The 27,722-nt window shown below is 41.6% G+C and overlaps 2 protein-coding genes across 2 annotated transcripts; both read left to right on the forward strand.

Moving 5' to 3' along the window:
* The first annotated feature begins 4,102 nt into the window (after window positions 1-4,102).
* Window positions 4,103-15,440, forward strand: zmpste24 (zinc metallopeptidase, STE24 homolog). The gene is made up of 9 exons (XM_061895933.1): window positions 4,103-4,512; window positions 5,892-6,038; window positions 6,123-6,326; window positions 6,903-7,055; window positions 9,266-9,407; window positions 9,477-9,652; window positions 10,021-10,125; window positions 10,198-10,341; window positions 14,464-15,440. The coding sequence occupies exons 1-9, from the start codon at window positions 4,405-4,407 to the stop codon at window positions 14,686-14,688; spliced, it is 1,404 nt and encodes a 467-aa protein (XP_061751917.1). The 5' UTR covers window positions 4,103-4,404; the 3' UTR covers window positions 14,689-15,440.
* Window positions 15,441-19,554: 4,114 nt separating this feature from the next.
* atp5if1b (ATP synthase inhibitory factor subunit 1b) lies at window positions 19,555-25,970 on the forward strand. The gene is made up of 3 exons (XM_061895934.1): window positions 19,555-19,764; window positions 25,340-25,452; window positions 25,544-25,970. Exons 1-3 carry the CDS (start codon window positions 19,570-19,572, stop codon window positions 25,683-25,685), a joined length of 450 nt encoding a protein of 149 aa, XP_061751918.1. The 5' UTR covers window positions 19,555-19,569; the 3' UTR covers window positions 25,686-25,970.
* The last annotated feature ends 1,752 nt before the right edge of the window (window positions 25,971-27,722 follow it).

Below are 27,722 nucleotides of genomic sequence, written 5' to 3' on the forward strand. Positions count from 1 at the left end.
TTTAGTGCCTCTCTCAGAAATCACCCAAATCCCTCTCTCAGAAATCACCAACAATGTCCAATTTTCACCCGGACTACAATACTGAGTAGGGTTGTATCGTTCGCGAACAATTCGTTCGAACGAATAAATCTTTTGAGTGAATGTACTGAACCGAATCACTTCATGAACTGATTCGTTCCTTTCTCAGTTCAGTTGAGCTCCGCCGCGACCATGCTGGTATGGGTGGAACTGGCGCATTCTGTGAATCACTGAACCCTCGACGTCGGCGAACGACGCAGCCAGCTACTCATCATGGGGGTGGAGGGGAGGGACTGAGCGAACGATTCGTTCACCGCGGATTAACGACATGAATCACTCAGTGAACGACAACTCTCTGCTCTGCACGCCCCAATGCCGCGAGTGATTTTCCTCCCCTCGCGGCATACTTGCCAACCCTCACGGATTTTCTGGGAGACTCCCGAAATTCAGCGCCTCTCCCGAAAACCTCCCAGGACATATTTCCTCCCGAAAATCTCCTGAAATTCAGGCGGAGTTGGGGCCACGCCCCTCCAGCTCCATGCAGACCGACTCAATCTTGTGACCCTCTTAAACAGGACAATACTGCCATCTACTGTACATAGAATAGAATGTAAATATATTCTACATTTAAGTGCGGTCAAGGAACATGCATTAGGGAGTCTGTTCTAAAGCCCACAGTAAAAAGACGTAACTTCATCACGTCGCCTGGTTATTGACTCCAACCCAATATATTACAACGTCGACGAGCAAAATGAAGAAATAAGCTTTTAAGTTCCAGAACGATTGGAAACAAAAATTTCACTTTATCCAGGAGAGTTCGAAGGGTAAAGGGTATGTTGCCTGTAAATTTTGTAGAACAGACTTCTCCATTGAACACGGCGGCCGAACGGATATACTCAGCCATGAACGGTCAGCGAAGCATCGTTCACAACCCAGTATTATGGCCCACCTCGCAAAATGGAGACCCGATGGTGTATCTTATGCTGAGACAAAGATGGCTATGCTGATAGCTGGAAGCAACATCCCGTTTTCATTTGCGGGTGTCTACAACAAGTCCGTGAAGGATGTTCCCAGATTCGGAGATCACTCACCAATACGCAAATGGCAGAACAAACGTTACTCAAATAGTGAAAGGTAAGTGTTGTTGTTGTTTTTTGTAACCAGCAAGCACAGTACAGTTAGTAGAACACATTTGTTTTTATTACTGTGTATTTGGTAGGTGCTGTCGAAATACAGTTGGTGAATTATACGCCACCCCTCTTAACCACGCCCCCAACCACGCCTCCGCCCCACCCTCGCGAACTGACACACACCGAGATCTGCCGCTAGGAAAGCTGTTACTGACTGACTCATGATTCGCCGACCTGCACGCAGAACTGCTGCTGCAGAAGTGATTCAGGTTCACGAACTGAACTGTGCTGACTGTGGCGCCGTGTCAGTCACTCACTGCCTGGTGTACTGCATGCACAGAGCTGTGTAGGGACTCGCGTTCACCCTATTTGCTGCTTCTCCCGTGAATGTCTGCACTGTACTGTACTACGCACGCCCACCCCACCTATTTTTTATTTTTTTGGGGGGTGGGGGGATTCGGTGAACAAATTTTTTGAACGACTCAATTTAAGGAACTGATTCTAGTGATTCAGTACAGTCAAAAGAACTGCCGATCCCATCACTAATACTGAGGGTGTGCAGTGATGGCAATGTCTTTGACCTCCTCTACAACATGTCGTCGCGCCCGCTTTTACATCACGCGATGTGCGTGTCGACTGATCAACTTATGTAAAGCCTCTTTTGACTCACGAAAGCGACTGCAACGCTTACTTAGTCAACAGCTATACAGGTTACACTGAGGGTTGTAATATAAACAACTTTAACACTCTTACTAATATGCGCCACACTGTGAACCCACACCAAACAAGAATGACAAACACATTTGGGGAGAACATCGGCACTGTAACACAATATAAACACAAAATAACAAATACCCAGAATTCCATGCATCTCTACTCTTCCGGGCTACATTAGCACCAAACCCCGCCCCCTCCAACCCCGCCCACCTCAACCGACGCACAGGAATGGTGGGGGGATTTGGTGCTAGGGGTGTACAATGTAGCCCGGAAGAGTGGGATGCATGGGATTCTGGGTATTTATTATTTTGTTTTTATGTTGTGTTACAGTGCCGATGTTCTCCCGAAATGTGTTTGTCATTCTTGTTTGGTGTGGGTTCACAGTGTGCCGCATATTAGTAAGAGTGTTAAAGTTGTTTAGATCACAACCCTCAGTGTAACCTGTATAGCTGTTGAACAAGTATGCCTTGCAATCGTTTGTGTGTGTCAGCAGAAGCCTCGTACAACGTGTGACTAGGCTGGCAAGCTGAATGGACGTGTTGTAGAGGGCGTCAAAGGAAGCACCATCATAGCTTACCCTTATTGTTAATAGAGGGAAATTTTGTAAACATTCGCGAAAATGGCTGATCTGACTTTCGGTCTCTCGGAAAATTCGGGATGGTTGGCAAGTGTGATGCTGTCACTTCATATAAAACTCGGGGGCCCCACTGTCATTAAATTTTCATATGACGGTGCGGGCCGCTTGTTCGAGACCTCTGGTTTTGTGGGTTCTTCCGAGGATGTTGTAGTCGTAATGATTTGTGCAGTCCTTTGAGACATTTGTGATTTGGGGCTATATAAATAAACATTGATTGATTGATTGATTGGTTTAGTAAAAAAAAAACTCTGCATGCAGTTTTATTTAATTTTTAATTTCGAAAGAGTTTTGTGGCTCCCATTGTTTTCTTTATTTTGTGAAACGGGTCAAAATGGCTCTTTGAGTGGTAAAGGTTGCCGACCCCTGATCTACAAAGATACAAATAATTGCAATTGTGACATTTAGTGCAGTGGTTCTCAAATGGGGGTACGTGTACCCCTGGGGGTACTTGAAGGTACATCAAGGGGTGCGTGAGATTTTTTTTTAAAATATTCTATAAATAGCCACAATTCAAAAATTATTTATAAATATACTTATTGAATAATACTTCAACAAAATATGAATGTGAATAAACTGTGAAAAACAAATACAACAATGCAATATTCAGTGTTGACAGCTAGATTTTTAGTGGACATGTAATATAAATATTGATGTTGAAGATTTCTTTTTTTGTGAAGAAATGTTTAGAATTAAGTTCATGAATCCAGATGGATCTCTATTACAATCCCCAAAGAGGGCACTTTAAGTTGATGATTACTTCTATCTGTAAAAATCTTTATAATTGAATCGCTTGTTTATTTTTCAACAAGTTTTTTTTTCCAAATAATTCAAGAAAAAACACTACAAATTAGCAATATTTTGCACTGTTATACAATTTAATAAATCAGAAAGGGATGACATAGTGCTGTATTTTACTTCTTTATCTCTTTTTTTCAACCAAAAATGCTTTGCTCTGATTAGGGGGTACTTGAATTAAAAAAATGTTCACAGGGGGTACACCACTGAAAAAAGGTTGAGAACCACTGATCTAGTGAAGTGAAGTGAAGTGAATTATATTTATATAGCGCTTTTTCTCTAGTGACTCAAAGCGCTTTACATAGTGAAACCCAATATCTAAATTACATTCAAACCAGTGTGGGTGGCACTGGGAGCAGGTGGGTAAAGTGTCTTGCCCAAGGACACAACGGCAGTGACTAGGATGGCAGAAGCGGGAATCGAACATGCAACCCTCAAGTTGCTGGCACAGCCACTCTACCAACCGAGCTGGACACATTTAGGACAGCCGTTTCTTTCATCCAAAACATTTCGGCTCATTTTTAAACTTCGCAAACTCATGCTACGTGTCGGATAAAACCTATTACGGGCCTTATCCGGCCCGCGGGCCTTACGTTTGACACCCCTGGTGTAGTTCTTCCACTTAAGTAAAATAGAATCAAATTTTTGAAAGACACTGCCTGAGGTATTAAAAGCAAAAATATATCAAAGTGCTTTGCAGTATAGTTTTACAGTTCTATGCTATGAACACATTAATTCAAGCAATAATCGTGGAGTCATTACAAGTCTTTTGCTGGTTTTCCTGTGCATTTACATCCGGAACCTTTGGTGTCGAATCTGTTCCTATACGGACTCGATTTAATGTTGCCCTGACATTTTCTGTCGTGTGCGAAATGGAAACTCATTGGCGGTAGAAGCTGTCCTTTTAAACTAACTCAACAAATAATCCTGGTACATGTTTTTGTTTTTTTATGTCGACCCCCGTCCTTTAAAACCGGCACAGAGTATTGCGAGTTACGCACAGCGACGTTAGCGGTTAAAGGAGAGCAGCAGCGGTAACGTAGCTGTTAGCCTGTCAAGGTAGCGACTTCCAGATCAAAAACGCCATTTTACAGAAAATAAGCAAATATGTTTGACATGATATGGGAATTACCTGTGGAAAAACAGATATTTTATGCTGTTTTGGTGTTTTCGGCGTTGGTCCATCTATGGGAGGACTATCTTGCACACAGACAGGTAAGTTACTCAATCATTTGTACGTACAATGGGAACAAATGTATATGTTAAGCATTGAATGAATGTTTTTAAATTAAACTTCCATCCATCCATCCATTGTGTACCGCTTATTCCCTTTGGGGTCGCTGGTGCCTATCTCAGCTACAATCGGGCGGAAGGCGGCGTACACCCTGGACAAGTCGCCATCTCATACCAGGACCAACACAGACAACATTCACACTCACATTCACACACTAGGGACAATTTAGTGTTGCCAGTCACCCTTTCCACAGGTGCATATGTCTTCAAGTTTACAAAATGTTAAAAGTGTGTGCCACGTTTTGGATACTGTCACCTTAAAGGCCTACTGAAATGAGATTTTCTTATTTAAACGGGTATAGCAGGTCCATTCTATGTTTCATACAAGATCATTTCGCGATATTGCCATATTTTTGCTGAAAGGATTTAGTGGAGAACATCGACGATAAAGTTCGCAACTTTTGGTCGCTAATTAAAATGCCTTGCCTTTACCGGAAGTAGCAGACGATGTGCGTGTGACGTCATGGGTTGTAGAGCTCCTCACATCCTCACATTGTTTACAATCATAGCCAGCAGCAGCTAGAGCGATTCGGACAGAGAAAGCTACTATTTCCCCATTAATTTTAGCGAGGATGAAAGATTCGTGGATGAGGATAATGAGAGTGAAGGACTAAGAAAAAAAAAGAAAAGGCAAGGGCAATGAGAGCGATTCAGATGTTATTACTTATCTTACTTTTCTTTTCTAATAAAGTTTGATTTTATCCTCCCTCCTCCTTGTTTAATCCATATCATAATTTAGCTATTAGGGAAAAAATACACTGATTAGCCGCACCTTTGTATAATCCGCAGGGTTTAAAGTTTGGGGAAAAAAATTGTGGTTTATAGTCTGGAAAATTAGGTATATAACTACTTCAAACAACTTACTCACAATCTAATGTGTTTATTTAAATTGTTTAAAAAAATGGTATATTGTACTGTATATATCACAGGTGTATTTTAAAGCAAGTTATCCATCAAAGTGACACTCAAAAAACAAAAGTCGGCTGAATTTTACGGTTACAAAAGGGGGGGTGGACACCTTTGTTCCATTTATAGTTTTCAAAATACCGTAAAAACATCAACTTAAGATTTTATGGTAAAAAACAGGCAGCTCAGTCGCCAGAATTTTACAGTGATACTGTTTCTTAATTTACAGTAAGAGAGCCGCCATAACTGCAATGTGGCCGTCAGTGAAAACGAGCATGACACGTCTGCTTTATAAATAATTGTATTTTTATTTATATATAAATTATTTTATGTAAAAATATATTTTGATTATAATGTTGATAAAATATTAATTGTAATTTCTGTCACCCCTGCAGCGAAAGATATACAGGTCAATCACTCACGTGCCTCAAGAGCTCATAAAGATTATAGACTCCGAAACATTTGAGAAGTCCCGACTTTATCAGCTGGATAAAAGCAACTTCAGCTTCTGGTCCGGACTCTATTCTGAAACAGAAGGAACCGTAAGAAACTTCTCTACCATGTCCTTCTAAGATTCCTAAAAGTCATTATTAAGGAATTAATTGCTTTTATTTTTTGCCGTCAAGCTGATCCTGCTCCTGGGTGGAATCCCTTTTCTGTGGGACGTAGCCGGTACGGTCACAAAGCACTTCGGATTTGGTCTGGAGTATGAAATTACGCAGTCGCTTGTCTTTTTGACTCTCGCCACCCTGTTCAGTGCCTTAACTGGCCTTCCCTGGAGTGTGTACAACACCTTTGTCATTGAGGAGAAACATGGATTTAACCAGCAGGTACAGTTCCAACTTTTAACCTCTACCTTCCATCTACTCTTATTTCTTGGTGTTTGTTAAAGCCATCTTAGCCTGAAGTTTAGCTATTAGCATGCCTGCTTATGGCTTGCTCTCATTTGTGTAAGATGTTTTGCCTCGTCCTCCAGTGATAATGATTCTTCAAAATGATACTTAAGATACTTAGAAATGCAGTTTATTTGCCATAATGGAGGTTATTATTATTAGCATAGGGCAAAGGCTCCACACCATGTATGAAGACACATATTTAGCTGCTAGATTGGGAACTGAAGATAAATACTGTCAACCAGAGGGGCTTGGCTTTGGTGATCGGCAATGGCGATCACATACTTTTTTATATAAATCGGATGATACTGATCAGTGGTTGATCTATCGGCACATCTCTAATCTTAACCAGGCCAAAGGGTTATAATAAGATAATGTGCAATCAACAAAACATGCACTCAGGTCTCACAGTCATTCGTAGCGGTGATCTAACTTTAGAGGTATCTTTTATACACTTTATATTCCATATTGTATTATGTAATGGCCGTTTGACTGGCTTGATTTTGCTCCTAGACGCTAAGGTTCTTCATCAAAGATGCCGTGAAGAAGTTTGCGGTAACTCAGTGCATCCTGCTGCCTGTGACGTCACTGCTCTTGTACATCATCAAGATCGGGGGAGAATACTTCTTTATCTACGCCTGGCTATTCACTCTGGCTGTTTCTCTGGTGAGTCTTGCATTTTTACTGTTCCAGGTTCTTTCTTTATTTTTTTTTTTATTAAACAGTATTGACTTGAATATAACACAACTCCCATTTTTTTCCAACAACCAGTAAAATATTTCCAAGACAGAACCAACAACATGACACGTATTTGCATTTACAATATGGCAAATTACATTAAAGCAGTTTGCATTTTTTTTCAAGTTTCCCTTTAAAAATCAATGCAAAAATGCCAAGCAGTTTTGTGATTCACATATTAGGGCTGGACAATTAATCTCATTTTGATTCAAATTTTGGTTTCTCACATACATAAAAATATAATAATTGAAAAAAACGATTAATAGTTCGCGCAACTTGCATGCAAATTTCGGTGCTTGTGACGGTGAAACGGATGAGTGAGCGTAGGAGTAAAAAAAAAAGACATTGTCTACTGTTAGTTTGGGATGCCATCATGGTTGCTACTTTTTACTTATTATTTATTTAGACAGAATGTCCATCCATCCATCCATCTTCTTCCGCTTATCCGAGGTCAGGTCATGGGCAGCAGCCTAAGCAGGGAAGCCCAGACTTTCCTCTCCCCAGCCACTTCGTCTAGCTCTTCCCGGGGGATCTCGAGGCGTTCCCAGGCCAGCCGGGAGACATAGTCTTCCCAACGTGTCCTGGGTCTTTCCCGTGGCCTCCTGACTAATAGACTCAAAAACTCCTTTGTCCCACACGCCATTAGACTGTACAACTCCTCTCTGGGGCGGGGGCTGTGGGGTACTAGGATGACAGGGGATGCAAAACAATAACAGTGCAATACGTTTTCATAACATGGTCACTACTGCCTACTTTGTCTTGTTATATTCTTATTTTACTGTTATATTTTTATTCCCATTGTTGCTTTTTATTTTTTATTCCTATTGTAATATTTCTCTATTTTGTTTCCATTTAAACCCCCATTATTTTTACTTTTTTAAAAATTGATCTCAACTCTGTACACTGCTGCTGGAATTTTAATTTTCCTGAAGGAATCAATAAAGTTCTATCCATCTATCTATCTATCTATCTATCTATCTATCTATCTATCTATCTATCTATCTATCTATCTATCTATCTATCTATCTATCTATCTATCTATCTATCTATCTATCCATCTATCCATCTATCCATCTATCTATCTATCCATCCATCTACCCACCTACCTACCTACCTACCTACCCGTTGGACGTGCCCTAAACACCTCCCTAGGGATGCGTTCGGGTGGCATCCTGACCAAATGCTCGAACCACCTCATCTGACTCCTTTCGATGTGGAGGAGCAGCGGCTTTACTATGAGCTCCTCCCGGATGACAGAGCTTCTCACCCTATCTCTAAGGGAGAGCCCCGCCACCTGGCGGAGGAAGCTTATTTCGGCCGCTTGTACCCGTGATCTTGTCCTTTCAGTCATAACCCAAAGCTCATGACTATAGGTGAAGTTGGGAACATAGATCAACCGGTTAATTGAGAGCTTTGCCTTTCGGCTCAGCTCCTTCTTCACCACAACCGATCGATACAGCGTCTGCATTACTGAAGACGCCGCATGGATCCGCCTGTCGATCTCACGATCCACTCTTCCCTCACTCGTGAAAAAGACTCCTAGGTACTTGAACTCCTCCGCCTAGGGAAAAATCTCCTCCCCAATCCGGAGATGGCACTCCACCCTTTTCCGGGCGAGAACCATGGACTCGGACTTGGAGGTGCTTATTCTCATCCCAGTCGCTGCGAACCGATCCAGTGAGAGCTGAAGATCCTGGCCAGATAAAGTCATCAGGACCACATCATCTGCAAAAATCAGAGACCATGTTGAGCTAGCACGTTTTGAAAAGTGTAATCTTACCGTACTTTTGAGCGCCTTCTTCTTTCTCTTTTGCCATGGAAAATTGTAAGATTACATTCTGTCTCACTGGATCGGTCGCATTGCAGATACAAAAAGTTCACAAAAAACACAAAGAAGACAATAAAAAAAAACAGAGCTGATGAAGCCAACTACAACTTCAGCGGAGCCATTTGTACATACAGTTACAAAAGTAAACACAACCCAAAAAAAAATGTGCAATAAGTATTGCATGTTGTGCGTAGACAAACTACTAACCCCATTTCCACACTCACAACTATGAAATAAGTGCCAATGTTGTTAGAGGGGCCCTTAAAACCTTAAAAATGCAAAGTAAACACTCTTCTCTTTCTGCTCTCAGGTCCTGGTCACCATCTACGCCGATTACATCGCTCCCTTGTTTGACAAATTCACTCCTTTGCCTGAAGGAGAGCTCAAGTCAGACATTGAGGCCATGGCCAAAAGTATAGACTTCCCACTCACTAAGGTCTATGTCGTTGAAGGTAAACAAACGATAAGAAATGGGTCCTGTTGGTGCTTTTGTGTCTGATAGTTGTCCATGTTTCTTCTAGGTTCCAAGCGCTCTTCACACAGCAACGCATACTTTTACGGTTTCTTTAAGAACAAACGCATCGTGCTCTTCGACACCCTGCTGGAGGACTATTCCCCCCTCAACAAGGCTGACGAGACCAAGACCGAGCAGGCACACGGCGAGGAAGCTGACAGTGAACCCAAAGTCAAGCCTAAGGTTACGAGGCCTGTGTTTAAAAGGCGGACTTACCTTACTTAAGTAGACAAATGCGATGACCACTGACTGGTCCAAGTGTGTTCTTGGAGTTTGTATTGACAGAGACGTCAACATCCAGACTACACTTTGTGTGTTTTTTGTAAAACTCGTCACAGCAATCAGATGTGATCATTAGCTCAAGCAGTGTGATGTTGCGTAGCTTTGTGCGTGGTTCGGAGCTGTAGTGATCAACTAAAGTACGACTACACAACCCTTCTTCTCTCATACACACTCCAGTACACTCATGCACACAACCTTTAATCCTGTCTCTTACAACCTGTATAGACAAATGGCATTGAGGAATAAAAGAAATAATGCATTTATTACAGAACAAGAAACAAGGATGTAACAACCCTGAGATCCTGGCTGTTTTGGGTCATGAGCTGGGTCATTGGAAGCTCGGTCATACGGTCAAGAACATTGTCATAAGTCAGGTGACCAATCAACTTCCTAACTCATTGTTATTTTCGAATGGTGCAAACATGTGCTCCGTTTTCTCTCTATAGATGAATTCCTTCCTGTGCTTCTCCCTGTTTGCTGCTCTTATTGGACGTAAGGAGTTGTTTGTGGCATTTGGCTTCAATGACAGCCAGCCTACACTCATCGGCTTGATGATTATCTTCCAGTTCATCTTTGCTCCATACAATGAGGTGACTTTTCAGCTTCATTACAGTGCTTGGCTTTCAAGTTGTTCTCTGTTCAAAGCAGTTCTTCCCACCGGACAAATTGTACACTTAATTAGTTTTTTTTCTATATTGTCGCTATCATAAAACTCTTAGGACAGGGATATTAAACTGGCCCGGGAATAACACAAAACTGTTCTCAGAGTTAAATTCAAAACTTGGGAGAAAAACTTTTTACAGCAAATTCCTAAAAAGACGAACATGCTTTTATTGAATAGAGGAACTTGGATCACTGTGAAAATTCTCCAGAATATTGCTTGTATTCCGCTGCGTGACTTCATCCTGGAAGTGAAAAACAGTGGTGGTTAACCAGGCCCAGATTGCAAAAAATCCAACTATGCAATGGAATAGAGCCCTATAGTTTATACACACATTTTTTCAAGTGATATCAAAGATTATCCATTGGTCACGTTCCCAGACATATTCAACTAGCTTGTGCTCCAGCTGCCATTGTTGCACGCGCCGTTTAAGACTACGCATGATTTTACCTGTCTTAATGAAAATATAACTACCGTATTTCCTTGAATTGCCGCCGGGGCGCTAATTGATTTAAAACCTCTTCTCACTCCTGCGCTTACCAAAGGCATTCAGTAAAAGTAAGCATGCACTAATTATTTTAAAACCTCTTCTCACTCCAGCACTTACCAAAGGTATGCAGTAAAAATTTGAGTGTGATGTAAGCTTGGACCTTAAATCCTACTGATTTATCATAGCCACCAGCAGCAAGAGCTATTCGGACCGAGAAAGTGACGATTTCCCCATTAATTTGAGCGAGGGTGAAAGATTCGTGGATGAGGAAATTTAGATTGAATGACTAAAAAAAATTAAAAATTAAGGTATAAAAAAGAAGGTGATTGCAATGGGAGCGATTCAGATGTTTTTAGACACATTTACTAGGATAATTTTGGGAAATCCCTTATCTTTCTATTGTGTTGCTAGTGTTTTAGTGAGTTAAATAGTACCTGATAGTCGGAGGGGTGTGGCCACGGATGTTTTGACGCTAAAGTCTCTGAGAGAAGTCACAGCAGCTGCAGGAGGTCTCTGGCTCCGCTGATATCCGGTAGGAGGCGAATTATTTCCACAATTGTCTCACAGAAACCTGCCGGTTGACAAGTGGTCGGGAACCATGTTCGCTTGACCACTCTGATCCATAGTAAAGCTTCACATCCGGAAATTTTAAACAAGGAAACACTGTGTGTTTGTGTGGCTAAAGGCTAAATAAATAAACAAATAAAAAAATTTAAAAAAGGCGATTGCATTGGGAGCGATTCAGATGTTTTTAGACACATTTACTGGGATAATTCTGGGAAATCCTTTATCTTTCTATTGTGTCTCTAGTGTTTTAGTGAGTTGAATAGTACCCGATAGTCGTAGGGGTGTGTCCACTGGTGGGTTGACGCCAGTGTTTGAGTGAAGTCACGGCAGCTGCATGGACGGCGCAAGCTCCGCAGATCTCCGGTAAGAGGCGACTTTTTACAACAATTTTCTCACCGAAACCTGCCGGTTGACAAGTGGTTGGGATCCTTGTTCGCTTGACCGCTCTGATCCATAGTAAAGCTTCACTTCCGGGAATTTTAAGCAAGGAAACACCGTGTTTGTGTGGCTAAAGGCTAAAGCTTCCCACCTCCATCATTCTACTTTGACTTCTCCATTATTAATTGAACAAATTGCAAAACATTTAGCAACACAGATGTCCAAAATACTGTGTAATTGCGCGATGAAAAGAGACGACTTTTAGCCGTAAGTGGTGCTGGGCTAATGTGTCCCCTCCAACCAATAACGTCATAAACACGCGTCATCATACGTGTCATCATGCGCGTCATCATTCCGCGACGTTTTCAACAGGATACTCCGCGGGAAATTTAAAATTGTAATTTAGTAAACTAAACCGGCCGAATTGGCATGTGTTGCAATGTTAAGATGTCATCATTGATATATAAACTATCAGATTGCGTGGTCGGTAGTAATGGGGTTAAGGAAGGCCTTTAAAAGTAGTTCAAACATTAAACAAAGTGATCACTGCAAACTCGTGCGTTCTTCAACTGTGAGGGGTTTTTTTTGTGAATTATATTTATATAGCGCTTTTCTCAAGTGACTCAAAGCGCTTTACATAGTGACACCCAATATCTAAGTTACATTTAAACCAGTGTGGGTGGCACTGGGAGCAGGTGGGTAAAGTGTCTTGCCCAAGGACACAACGGCAGTGACTAGGATGGCGCAAGCGGGAATCGAACCTGCAACCCTCAAGTTGCTGGCACGGCCGCTCTACCAACCGAGCTATGCCACCCCACTCTGCTCTCTTGGACTGAAGGGCGTGCTTCTGTTTCCTTTGTCTCTTCGTAAAATCTTGCAATCCACTCTGTTTGAGTTCCTCTCGAGAAAATGTTTATCCTTTTCGCAATTTGAACAGTTTTTACAAGCGAAAATAATGCAATTATAGGGCATTTTCATTTGAGAAACGCTATGGCGCCTAGTACCCTTTGGTAAGAGACGCTGGCTTGACCACCACGTGTATCTAATAAGTAAGTCATGTAAATCCAAGCAATACCAAATAATAGTGAAGAAAGAATTCCAGGCCCCTGGTCCTTGGTGTTCTGGAAATCACTTGACTATATGCTTTAGTAACTCTACAGGCAATATTTTAAGTATCATCTTAGACCAGAAGGCAAAATAAGACTAAAAAGCAGCTAAACAATAATATATGTAAAGTATTCACAATTTGATGCTTTCACCTGGTAATGTTTTATAGGTACTACAGGAATGAATACATTTTGTCTGTCGCTAGGCAGAAAAGAGCACATCTTGTGTATTATGGTTGTTTGTGTGTACTATTAAAGTTATATGGTTCTACCTTACACCCCACTTTCCATATGATTCAGTTTTCTGCAAAGATTGTTCCCCTAATAACTCCCCAGTTTTCATATGCCGCCCCGGTTATCTTACGGCCAAACATTGTAGTTAACAAACCAGTCCGTTTGCTCACATACCAATCCGCAGAATCGAATGCCCAAATAAAAATTTCCATGTATTGTAAATTGATAATTCATAAATTCAGTCTTTGTACTTTTTCTGTTAAATATTTGACTGCAAAATAATTAGTTATGAGGCTAAAGAAAGTTGCAAGTGTGAGTACTTTGTTTAATAAGGTGACTATTGAATTCAAGAAAAAAATTGTAGTAATGAATGAAAGTGGCATCCGCATGGCTCTCCGCTCATTGCCGTTTAGCTAACGGGAATCTTCAATAAAGACAAAAGTGATGTCAAATGTTCATTTTGTGATCATGTTTTTGTGTGTCTGGAAGGGGTTGTTGGACTTTCATTCTTTTTTGCAGGCTCCAGCACCACTCGCGCCCCCTAAAGGGACAAGCGGTAGAAAAATGGATGGATAATTATATCTATCCTACTTACAGTTTACAACCTTGTCAAATTATATGAAACCATGCGTTATTCTACCAAATATACTACGTAAGCAGGAATCCATTATTAACTGACAAAAAGTACATTTATATACAATTATGTTATGAAAAATAAACTAAATTATTTACTGAATAAATTAGGTTTCTTAACTAAACTGTACAAAAAAAATTTAAGTGCAAATGAAAATACAGCTTAACCGCTTTAGTCAAAATTTATACTGCATTAAAAGGGACTCATGAATAACTGACGAAAACTAACCTCAAGTATGCAATTACTGTATGTTGTGCTAAAATAAATAAACTAATTGATATTGTTTTTTAAACTGTCAATACAGTTAAGTGGAAATAAAAATACAGCTTCACAACTTTTGTCGTATTTTTGGCGCTAAATAAACTTCTGTCTGACTTTAGCTCCAGACTTTTTCTGTTTGTTTAAGATTGTCATTACTGCCACAAGAGGTGGAAAAGTGTATTACAACTGCACGCCCCATATGGACAGTAGCTGAGAAACATTTTTTCGTGGCTTTCGAGAAATAAACACCTACTGTATCTAAGGCATATAGCACGACAGAGATGTGCAAATTTGACAGAGCACTGTAATTACTAGTCTTAGTACACACTTCCCCCCCAAAAACATTCTTCAGTCCTCATACTTTATTGTCCTCGTTTGCAGCTCCTGTCTTTCTGTCTGACCATCCTGAGTCGCCGGTTCGAGTTCCAGGCGGATGCTTTTGCGCGCGACATGGGCAAAGCCCCTGAGCTCTCCTCAGCCCTCATCAAGCTGAACAAGGACAACTTGGGCTTCCCGGTGGCCGACTGGATGTATTCCATGTGGCACTACTCGCACCCCCCACTGCTGGAGCGTCTCAGAGCGCTGGGCAACGTCAAGCAGGACTGACGGGGCTGCGAGGAGGAGCGGCGTGTTCTGCCTCCTCCTTCCAAGGGCCTCCGCAGACCTCTCCTGACCCTGTAACGCATCCTGTTTGTCCCCCCTTACTCTGATTTAGTACTTTCATTTAATGGCAGTATTTGTGTTCTTTTGTTTGTTTTAAACACCAAAAACAACAGCACAATGCACCCTTAATATCTCTTTTGAGAACAGCACTTGTGGGTGTTACACAAGCCTTTGTCAACTGGGTGTGCCAAATGACATATTGTACAACATACCAAACGTTACATATGTTCTGAGGGTGCACCTACTTGCTTCTGGTGGCACAATTTGTGTTCCAAATCAACAACGGTAATAATACTGAAACATTGGGCCGTACTGATATGACAAAATCTGCTTCCTAACTGTTCTGATACTTGACCCTGTTGGAGATGCAGCAGTGCTGCAATTGTAATTTGGAGTAGATTTTTGTAATTTTTTTGTTTATGTGTGACGGGATCTGTTGTTTGCTAACTGGGGTCCAATATACATGCACTGATGACTAGCATAATGACAAGGGTGGAAAAAACATTGAAAGGGATTTACAGGATTAAATTGGTAGTTCCTACGTTTGATTTCGGGAGGCTGAATTAAGCCCAGTGTTGCATGGCAATGTATTTATTGGCAGACTTTATAGGCAGGGAGGGACTGGGAAGTTCCTTGTTGAGACATTGTCAAGAGCATAAATTTCTTTGCTGAATAAAACTATTCATTTATCCACATTTTCCCTGTAATTAAATGCAAAGATCACATACTTAAGTCAATTTCTGCAAGTGGGGTTGAAGAAAATGTCTTGTATCAACACAATATTAGCATTTTTTATGACATTAAAAAAAAAAAAGTGTTAACAGCTGAACATCCAATTATATATTTTTGGATGTCAAATTCACAAAATTAGGGCTTCCACTCTATGGTGTCTCATATTTACAAACTGTGGAGGCGGGCGTGGCCTGTGGGCCTGCTGCAGAACGGGGTGTGCCAGGACCGGCCTCGAAGACGGCGACAGGTAAGTAGATGGCCCAGGTGGGCCTTGTTATCTAATCACCTGTTGCCTTTATTAGCAGCAGCCGAGCCGAGACACGTGGTTGGAGTTGGAGGTGCTGATGAGCGAACGCAGGAGGAAAAGACGTTGTGCTGGAAAGCAGAAGCCTATTGCTATTTATCAAAATAAAGCAGTGTTATACCCTGAATTCCGGGAACTCCTTACAGTGTGTGGTGGTCCAAAGAACCCACTAGAAGGCAAACTCCACACACACTTTAAAGTGATACATTTTGTTTTTCAGGGCAGCACGGTAGGAGAGGGGTTAGTGCGTCTGCCTCACAATACAAAGGTCCTGAGAAGTCCTGGGTTCAATCCCGGGCTCTGGATCTTTCTGTGTGGAGTTTGCATGTTCTCCCCGTGAATGCGTGGGTTCCCTCCGGGTACTCCGGCTTCCTCCCACTTCCAAAGACGTGCACCTGAGGATAGGTTGATTGGCAACACTAAATTGGCCCTAGTGTGTGAATGTGAGTGTGAATGTTTTCTGTCTATCTGTGTTAGCCCTGCGATGAGGTGGCAACTTTTCCGGGGTTTACCCCGCCTTTTGCCCGATTGTAGCTGAGATAGGCACCAGTGACCCCAAGGGGAATAAGCGGTAGAAAATGGATTGATTTTCTTTTTCATTTGTTCTTTGTTTAGTCATACACAAAATGGACACATTAGTAGACAGTATTAGAAACAGAATTAAAAGTGTAAAAATATAAATTTCTAAAGCGTATCCAAAAACACTCGTCCCCTCACCACATTGTGTTTCAAGTACTGTGGCTTTCCAACATCACAGTCTTGTAAAGCAGTGGTTCTTAAACTTTTTTCACCAAGCACCACTTCAGAAAATACTTGGCTATTACAAGTACCACCATAATGACCAACATTAAAATACAGCGGCGAAGTAGGCCTAAGTATTCATTAAAAACAAGGCAGATGTTTTATTTAACATATATTTTTGATATTACATTACATACAGTTTGAACAGTGACACTGTGTTTGAATATGGTCAAATAAAACACTAAAGTAATGAATCAAATCGTTGATTGAGTCAGTGGTCCCCAACCTTTTTGTAAATGCGGACCGGTCACCGCTTGATAATTTGTCCCGCAGCCCGGGGGGGGGGGGGCAATGCCCGTGACTTTGGATCCCTCAGGCGGTACTGCAGTAAAAAGCGACATCAGTGTGTAAAAGATATCACCACATGGGCTCAGGAACACTTAAGAAAACCACTATCAGTAATTACTGTTTGTCGCTACATCTGTAAGTGCAAGTTAAAACTACTATGCAAAGTGAAAGCCATTTATCAACAACACCCAGAAACGCTGCTAACTTTGCTGTGCCCAAGCTCATCTAAGATGGACTGATCCGAAGTGGTAAAATGTTCTGTGGTCTGACGAGTGCACATTTCAAATAGTTTTTGGAAGCTGTGGCCATCGTGTCCTCCGGACCAAAGAGGAATAAAACCATCCGGACTGTTCTAGGCGCAATGTTCAAAAGCCGGCATCTGTGATGGTATGGGGGTGCATCCGTGGCCAAGGTATGGGTAACTTACACATCTGTGAAGGCACCATTAATGCTGAAAGGTACATACAGGTTTTGGAGCAACATATGTTGCCATCCAAGCAACATCTTTTTCATAGACGTCCCTGCTTATTTCAGCAAGACAAGACATGTTACAACAGCGTGGCTTGTTAGTAACAGAGTGCGGGTACTAGACTGGCCTGCCTGTAGTCCAGACCTGTCTCCCATTGAAAATGTATGGCGCATTATGAAGTCTAAAATACCACAACGAAAACCCCCGACTGTTGAACAATTTAAGCTGTACATCAATCAAGAATGGGAAATAGTTGCACCGGAAAAGCTTAAAAAATTGGCCTCCTCAAACGTTTACTGAGTTTTGTTAAAAGGAAAGGCCATGTAACACAGTGGTAAAAATGGCTCTGTGCCAATTTTTTTTGCAGTCTGTTGCTGCCATTAAATTCTAAGTTAATGATTATTTGCAAAAAAAAAAGACGTTTTTCAGTTCAAACATTAAATATATTGTCTTTGCAGTCTATTCAATTGAATATAGGTTGAAAATGATTTGCAAATCATTGTATTCTGTTTTTATTTACGATTTACACAACTTGCCAATGGCTTCACGGTGGCAGAGGAGGTTAGTGCGTCTGCATCCCAATACCAATATCCTGAGTAGATGGGTTCAATCCCAGGCTCGGGATCTTTCTGTGTGGAGTTTGCATGTCCTCCCCGTGAATGCGTGGGTTCCCTCCGGGTACACCGGCTTCCTCCCACTTCCAAAGACATGCACCTGGGGATAGGTTGATTGGCAACACTAAATTGGCCCTGGTGTGAGAATGTGAGAGTGAATGTGGTCTGTCTATCTGTGTTGGCCCTGCGATGAGGTGGCGACTTGTCCAGGGTGTACAGCGCCTTCCACCTCCACCCGATTGAGGCTGAGATAGGCACCAGCGCCCCCCGCGACCCCAAAGGGAATAAGCGGTAGGAAATGGATGGATGGATGGGCAACGTGCCAACTTCATTTCTTTTGGGTTTTGTAAAAGGATACATAACACTACATAAATATAGGGAAGATGGGCAAGGAGGTGGATGTGCCATATTTATTAAAGAAGACATGGCCCCCAGCGACACGTGGTAGAAAATGGATGGATGGATGCATTATACCTGTGTTTTTCTACCACTGTGCCGCGGCACAGTGTGCTGTGAGATACAGTCTGGTGTGCCGTGGGAGATTATGTAATTTCACCTATTTGTGTTAAAAATATTTTTTTGCCAACCAGCAATTATAATCGGCAAAATATGTGTTGTTGTGGAGTGTCGGTGCTTTCTGAAGCACCATTTATATATATATATATATATATATATATATATATATATATATATATATATATATATATATATATATATATATATATATATATATATATATATATATATATATATATATATATATATATATATATATATATATATATATATAAACACACACACACCGTATTTCCTTGAATTGCCGCAGGGTATATAGTATGCGCCTGCCTTGAATTACTGCCGGGTCAAACTCGCTTCCCAAAATAATTAGCGCATGCATGGTTAGTATTACCGCCTGCCAAGCTTACATCACACTCAAATTTGTAATTCATACCTTTGGTAAGTGCCGGAGTGAGAAGACGTTTTAAAATAATTAGCGCATGCTTACTTTTACTGCATGCCTTTGGTAATCGCTGGAGTGAGAAGAGGTTTTAAATTAATTAGCGCCCGGGCGGCAATTCAAGGAAATACGGTGTATATAAAACAAAGTGCAAAGCCATATATGCTCACTCAATTTCAGTAAATAACTTAAATTTGGAACACAGCATGATCGTTTTCACAGCTTTTTGGTTGTTAGAGGTAAGGAGTGTTTTAACGTAGAGTTCATATTATTTTTTAAAGGCACAAAAACAGGTCGGGTATTGAGAAACTTACGTTTATGAATATAAAACCTAGCCAATACTGTAATGAGGTTGCAAAGGTAAAATTAATTTTCAAAATGTTTTCAACATACAAATATAACATAATTTTCTGAAAATGTTATCAAATTTGTCATAAAACGTCAGGTCAAAGTGCAGGTGAACGTGCTGCGTCTCCCGGTACGTATGAGACGTTCCATTAGCCAATAGGGGGCGGGGGTGTTTTTCTCTACATAAACTCTAACCACTTACGAATGAAACATTGTTTTCTTAAATGGTTCCGTTTTCCAGTAGTTTAACGACGAAGTTGAAAGTGACTTTTGTGACATTAGTCTACGTTTTCCGTCAAGCACGTAATCAATGGTTGCTTCCGCGCACCCCTGCTGTTTGGCCAACAATGGTACCGTCCTCTGCTCGCGTTTATTTGAGGACAAGGGCAAAGGCGCAGCTGTTGTCGTCATTGTTGTCTTGCACTCTTCTGCTGTCATGGCGAGGTTTTTGAGGCCTAACATCCGCGGTTTGTTCAATTTACAGCTGAGAATGGCATCAGATCAGGTAAGTACAGAAGACCTCGCCAGGCCCATATTAGCATTAGAACATTGATTTTTCTAGCGTGGTTGTGCTGTGTTTATCAATATTTTGGCTAGCAGCTTGATTATAAACGTGTGCCTTTACAATTGAAGTAGTAACTAATGGGACACGTGTGATGTTAACTAATAATTGCCTACAAACACGTCGTAAAATGAGGATTAAAGTTGATAAATTGTTACAAATGTCATTGTGACTTGACTACGCCTATGTAGGTACGGTACAGGCCAAACGTTTGGACACACCTTCTCCTCATTCAATTAATTTTCTTTATTTTCATGACTACCGTATTTCCTTGAATTGCCGCCCGGGCGCTAATTGATTTAAAACCTCTTCTCACTCCTGTGCTTACCAAAAGCATGCGGTAAAAGTAAGCATGCGCTAATTATTTTGAGACATCTTCTCACTCTGGCACTTACCAAAGGTATGCAGTAAACATTTGTGTAATGTAAGCTTGGACCTTAAATCCTTCTGAATAGCTCTTAATCTTCTTCCCTTTACGCGATTTCAAATGACCGGTATTGAAATCAGCCTCCTCCATTTTGAAAATGACGACAGGGGAAGTGTCACTCGTGACGTCACGAGTTTGACCAGGCGGTAATACTCAGCATGCGCTAATTATTTTGGGAAGCGAGTTTGACCCGGCAGTAATTCAAGGCAGGCGCGTAATATATGCCCTGCGGCAATTCAAGGAAATACGGTATTTACATTGTAGATTGTCACTGAAGGCATCAAAACTATGAATGAACACTTGGAGTTATGTACTTAACAAAAGTGAAATAACTGAATTATGTTTTATATTTTAGTTCCTTCAAAATAGCCACCCTTTGCTCTTATTACTGCTTTGGACACTCTTGGCATTCTCTCGATGAGCTTTAATTCCTCTGGGGCTGTGGATGGCTGAGCAGCGCTATATAGCGGCAGCGGTGTCTCCTCAAACCCACCCCTCCCTCTGTTGCAAGTTGTTGTGATATACGTACTATTGTTTAATGTGTGCCATGATATGTGAAGTTGTTTTCCTTGGACTCAGTCTGGACCCCTCCTGAGGGTCTAGCCTTAGACTGATATTTTTTTCTCCCCCCCTCTCCCAATGTCACCCTTTTCTCACCTTTTTAAGGAATGCCGTAAGTGGCTGATCCTTTGGCGGTCTCGTCTTGTCCCCCCTGTAACGTATGCCTGCTCATAGTGGGACTGTGCCGAAATGAAATTTCGTTGTACTTGTGCAATGACAATAAAGATCTATCCTATCCTATCCTAAGCACACCTGTGACGTGAAAACCATTTCAGGCGACCACCTCTTGAAGCTCATTGAGAGAATGCCAAGAGTGTGCAAAAAAGTAATCAGAGCAAAGGGTGGCTGTTATGTTAAAGGCCTACTGAAAAGATATGTTTTTATTTAAACGGGGATAGCAGGTCCATTCTATGTGTCATACTTGATCATTTTGCGATATTGCCATATTTTTGCTCAAAGGATTTAGTAGAGAACATCGACGATAAAGTTTGCAACTTTTGGTCGCTAATAAAAAAGCCTTGCCTGTACCGGAAGTAGCAGACGATGTGCGTGTGATGTCACTGGTTGTAGAGCTCCTCACATTCTCACATTGTTTACAATCATAGCCACCAGCAGCGAGAGCGATTCGGACCGAGAAAGCGACATTTTCACCATTAATTTGAGCGACGATGAAAGATTTATGGATAAGGATAGTGAGAGTGACCGACTAGAGAAAAAAAGGCGAGGGCAGTGGGAGCAGATGTTATTAGACACATTTACTAGGATAATCCTGGAAAATCCCTTATCTGCCTATTGTGTTGCTAGTGTTTTAGTGAGATTATATGGTACCTGAAAGTCGGACGGGTGCGGCCACGGGTGTGGTGACCGCCAGTGTCTCCGGTGGGAGGAGGTAGAGAGTCCGCAGCTGCAGGAGGACGCAAGCTCCGCTCATAACTACGGTAAGAGCTGACTTATTACCACAATTTTCTCACCGAAACCTGCCGGTTGACATGTGGCCGGGATCCATGTTCGCTTGACCGCTCTGTTCCATAGTAAAGCTTCACCTTCGGGAATTTTAAATAAGGAAACATCGACTGTGTTTATGTTGCTAAAGGCAACTGCGATACACCGCTTTCCACCCCCATCTTTCTACTTTGACTTCTCCATTATTAATTGAACACAATGCAAAAGATTCAGCAACACAGATGTCCAGAATACTGTGTAATTATGCGATTAAAGCACATTACTTATAGCTTGGATCGGGCTGGAAAAAAATGTCCGCTACAACCGGTGACGTCAAACGCACGCGTTATCATACGCGTCGTCATACCGCGACGTTTTCAACATTGCGGGAAATTTTAAATTGCAATTTAGTAAACTAAAAAAGCCGTATTGGCATGTGTTGCAATGTTAATATTTCATCATTGATATATAAACTATCAGACTGCGTGTTCGGTAGTAGTGGGTTTCAGTAGGCTTTTAAGTACATAAACTCTAAATATGTTCATTCATAGTTTTGATTAAAGATATCCGATAATATTGGCCGATAAATGATTTAAAATGTAATATCGGAAATTATCGGTATCTGTTTCATAAAGTAAAATGTATGACTTTTTAAAACGCCGCTGTATGGAGTGGTACACGGACGTAAGGAGACGTACAGAGCACCAATAAACCTTAAAGGGACACTGCCTGTGCGTGCCAGCTCCCAATCACATTATATTTACGGCTTTCCACACACAAGCGATTCCATGCACACTTGATCAACAGCCATACAGGTTACACTGAGGGTGGGCGTATAAACAACTTTAACGGGGCGTATAAACAACTTTAACGGGGCGTATAAACAACTTTAACGGGGCGGTATAGCTCGGTTGGTAGAGTGGCCGTGCCAGCAACTTGAGGGTTGCAGGTTCGATTCCTACTTCCGCCATCCTAGTCACTGCCGTTGTGTCCTTGGGCAAGACACTTTACCCACGTGCTCCCAGTGCCACCCACACTGGTTTAAATGTAACTTAGATATTGGGTTTCACTATGTAAAGCGCTTTGAGTCACTAAGAGAAAAGCGCTGTATAAATATAATTCAATTCACTTCACTTCACAACACTGTTACAAATATGCGCCACACTTTGAACCCACACCAAACCAGAATGACAAACACATTTCGGGAGAACATCCGCACCGTAACACAATATAAACACAACAGAACAAATACCCAGAACCACTTGCAGCACTGATGAGGTTTTTTTATTTAAATTGCTGTTGTACTTTCTCTCATTGTGTTAACATGTGCTCTGTTTCCTTGCCATCGTTGATATATTGTCCATTACCATTGTTGGTATTTTGTCCCTTACTATTGTTGGTATTGTTCATTCTTCATAAATTAATGCTACAAATTATTGTTTCAGTGTAATAATTATTGTTACCTGTGGTAATGCCACCATGATGTAACGGTGAAGCTCAATGTATAAATCAATTTAAGGCAAAACTGGGTCATAATGTTTACTTTTTGTACATTCCCTTTTGCAATAATTATTATTATGTTGTCTAACTTGTACTTTTTCTGTCATTGTCTGAAATAAAATAACAAATAAAATATGTGTAAAATAAAAATAAAAAAATTGATTAACAGAAAACCAGCATTATTAGACATGTATCACAAAGTCTATCCCAGTGATATAAGTATTTTTTTAGCGTTAGAATTGATAGAAAATTTGAGTAAACATGGCTACTTGGACTCGACTTGAGCCACAAAACAAACGGCCAGGCAGTTTGCAAATTGATCAATTCAAAATATATTTGGTCCAATCACACATAAATCAGGGATTCCAGATGTCCGCTATTTAGCGGAATTCTGCTATTTCTTCCCCCAGTGATTCTCAAACTGTAGTGGTACGTCAAAGAATCCCTAAAATATACAAGACAGTTTTTGGAGGTATTGGTATCATGAGTACTTGTAAAGGAATCTCCGATACCATACTGATACGTATTTTGAAAAAAAAAAATTGGGTCTCTGACTTATATAGAGCGCACATAAGCCAATAAGTCCTCTGGCATGCTAATGTTGCTACTCAGAATTGACTTCTTCTGCGCCTCTTTCTGCACCTGGAAATGGAAGACCACTGCACCAATGAAAGACTGCCCTACCAAAGCAAACATCGTGATGTGATGTGGCAATATTACAAACTCGAGCAGCCAACAAATCGAACGGCAACATGCAAACTTTGCAATACTTCTGTTTCAAGGGGGTGGAACATATCTAAAACATAATACCATAAACACTGAAAGCCCGCCATGCAGATCCACACAATGAAATAACCGCGGCTAAAGCGAACACGGTGGGACAACAACAACAAACCCTAACTGATTAATTCCAGCAAAAATAAATGGTTTTGCGAGATTTCCAGCGTGCGATACACGAATGGAATTTATGGTATTAGATGATCAACCGCTCTCAGTGGTGAAGAATGTGGGATTTTGCCGCTTGCCTGGTCGTAAGTACATAACCGAAACAGACCCTCCCAAACTGTACAAGGTAACTGTTTACTTTGGAAATATATCAGTTACTTAAATAAAATGCAATTCATTTATACATCTCATCATGATTTTAATCATGATTTACAATACCAAACCCACTAACTTGCACTAGATCTAGTGCTGCATGGCCAAAGTTGCCTAAAAAGCGCTATAAAGTATAATCATGAATTTATTAAGATGTAACAAAAAGCTTCATGTTTATAATTGAACTAACAAACTTGTAGCAGACGCCATAAATGCAATCTAACGTCCATGACTTGTTCAACAAAATATTTGAGGTCCTACAATTACAATAATTATCAAATATAGCCATTGATTATCATGTGTTTATGAATTTCCTTATTGTGATGGAGTGAAAATATGTTCTCAACAAAACATTGAACTAATGTACATTTTGAAAAGGCTAATATTGATATGGTGAAAATATTTTCTCAACAAAAACAATTAACTATTGATGCTTTGGTACAGTCATGAAAAGTAGAGAGAAGATAGAGACCATTGGTAAGTTTTCTTGCATTTTTACAGACTTTGTATGTAGTAAATATCATAAATATGGTAAAAAAATGTAAACTCCAAAAAGGATTTTCTTGACCCCAGGCTGATATTTTCAAATTCCTCTCACTTGGATCCCTGATTAATATGTAATTTATATTATGATAGGAATTCCAATTAATGTTATACTCACCGTAGATTATTCACAGGGGAGTTATGTTGAGTGAAAACTTGCCAAAATTTGTCAGCTTTGTGGCGTGAATACTTCTCCAATCTAAAAATTTGGACATTCTGGTTAAACTAGGATATGTGTTGTACGTCCTCAGTTTTAGTGTATAGTGGGGACAACAACACAAACGCAACTCATAATAGAATGATTCAGCGTAACATTCTGAGTGACCACTGTGGAGATCCAGCCAGCAGCGAATACACACATACCTACTCTATGGCTTTCCCTTTAAACCTCTCCCATTGTTGATTCGCTTTCAATATTTTCCCGTGGGTTGGCCCCTCTCATTGTAGCTTGGTGAGCTAGGCAAAGGTGCAGGAAAAGGCGGAGGAGCAGGTGGGTCCATTCGAGAGGCAGGTGGAGCCATGGGAAAGAAGCAGGCTGCAGAGGAGGAAATGTACTTCAGGTACGTGTTTTTGTTTTGATTTTGCACCATTGGTCCTTTGCAAGTGTCCTCTCCCACATCACCTGTATGTTTACCATACCTGCACAACCAGGCGCAAGGAGAAGGAGCAGCTGGATGCACTCAAGCAACACCACCAGGAGGAAATTGACCACCACAAAAAGGAGATTGAACGCTTGCAGCGAGAGATTGATCGCCATAAGGGAAAGATCAGGAAGCTGAAGCATGACGATTAAGAGAAACCTTCAAACAAATCAAAACCAGTTTCTGCCAGACTACTTTAATCAACGCTTGCGTCTAAGGAATTATATTGCTCCTTTTTTAAGACACGCATTTTTCTTCTGCAGTAATGGTACATAACCAACCAGGCAGGATTGTGTGTTGGATTGTTGCTTGAATGCCAAAACGCAATTAAAAACGGTCATAAAAATGTTGTTTCCATGGAACAGTGTGAAAGTATGAACTGTTGTATGTTTATACAGCAAAAAATGTGTTCTAAATAAATACAGTGATAATGCAAAGCAGAGTGTCAGTCTTGCTTTTTTTTAATTGTTATTGTTAGTGATTCTGTGTGTGTGTATGTATGTATGTGTGTGTGTATATATATATATATATATATATATATATATATATGTATATGTATGTATTGTAGCTGAGATAGGCACCAGTGACCCCAAAGTGAATAAGCGTAGGAAATGGATGGATATATATGTGTGTGTATCGACCCAGTTCAGGAATCACTCACAGAGGGAAAGAATGGATTGTCCAATTTTGTTTCTAATGCTCATAAATTATCATTGATTGATTGATTAGCAGACCGGGGTGGTGGTTCCTCTCTTTAAGAAGGGGGACCAGAAGGTGTGTTCCAACTATTGTGGGATCACACTCCTCAGCCTTCCCGGTAAGGTTTATTCAGGTGTACTGGAGAGGAAGCTACGCTAAATAGTCAAACCTCGGATTCAGGAGGAACAGTGTGGTTTTCGTCCGGGTCGTGGAACTGTGGACCAGCTCTATACTCTCGCAGGGTTCTTGAGGGTGCATGGGAGTTTGCCCAACCAGTCTACATGTGCTTTGTGGACTTGGAGAAGGCATTCGACCGTGTCCCTCGGGAAGTCCTGCGGGGAGTGCTCAGAGAGTATGGGGTATCGGACTGTCTTATTGTGGCGGTCTGCTCCCTGTACGATCAGTGTCAGAGCTTGGTCTGCATGGCCGGCAGTAAGTCGAACACATTTCCGGTGAGGGTTGGACTCCGCCAAGGCTGTCCTTTGTCACCGATTCTGTTCATAACTTTTATGGACAGAATTTCTAGGCGCAGTCAAGGCGTTGAGGGGTTCCGGTTTGGTGGCCGCGGGGTTAGGTCTCTGCCTTTTGTATATGAGGTGGTCCTGATTGCTTCATCTGGCCGGGATCTTCAGCTCTCACTGGATCGGTTTGCAGCCGAGTGTGAAGCGACCAGGAATGAGAATCAGCACCTCCAAGTCCGAGTCCATGGTTCTCGCCCAGAAAAGAGTGGAATGCCATCTCCTGGTTGGGGAGGAGAACCTGCCCCAAGTGGAGGAGTTCAAGTACCTAGGAGTCTTGTTCACGACTGAGGGAAGAGTGGATCGTGAGTTTGACAGGCGGATCGGTGCGGCGTCTTCAGTAATGCGGACGTTGTACCGATTCGTTGTGGTGAAGAAGGAGCTGAGCCGGAAGGCAAAGCTCTCAATTTACTGGTCGATCTACGTTCCCATCCTCACCTATGGTCATGAGCTTTGGGTCATGACCGAAAGGATAAGATCACGGATACAAGCGGCCGAAATGAGTTTCCTCCGCCGGGTGGCAGGGCTCTCCCTTAGAGATAGGGTGAGAAGCTCTGCCATCCGGGAGGAACTCAAAGTAAAGCCGCTGCTCCTCCACATGGAGAGGAGCCAGATGAAGTGGTTCGGGCATCTGGTCAGGATGCCACCCGAACGCCTCCCGAGGGAGGTGTTTAGGGCACGTCCAACCGGTAGGAGGCCACGGGGAAGACCCAGGGCATGTTGGGAAGACTATGTCTCCCGGCTGGCCTGGGAACGCCTCGGGATCCCCCGGGAAGAGCTACACAAAGTGGCTGGGGAGAGGGAAGTCTGGGCTTCCGTGCTTAGGCTGCTGCCCCCGCGACCCGACCTCGGATAAGCGGAAGAAGATGGATGGATGATTGATACTTTTATTAGTAGATTGCACAGTTCAGTACATATTCCGTACAATTGACCACTAAATGGTAACAGAATAAGTTTTTCAACTTGTTTAAG

The sequence above is a fragment of the Nerophis ophidion genome, linkage group LG03 (genome assembly GCF_033978795.1).
Source record: "Nerophis ophidion isolate RoL-2023_Sa linkage group LG03, RoL_Noph_v1.0, whole genome shotgun sequence".
Taxonomy (NCBI): domain Eukaryota; kingdom Metazoa; phylum Chordata; class Actinopteri; order Syngnathiformes; family Syngnathidae; genus Nerophis; species Nerophis ophidion.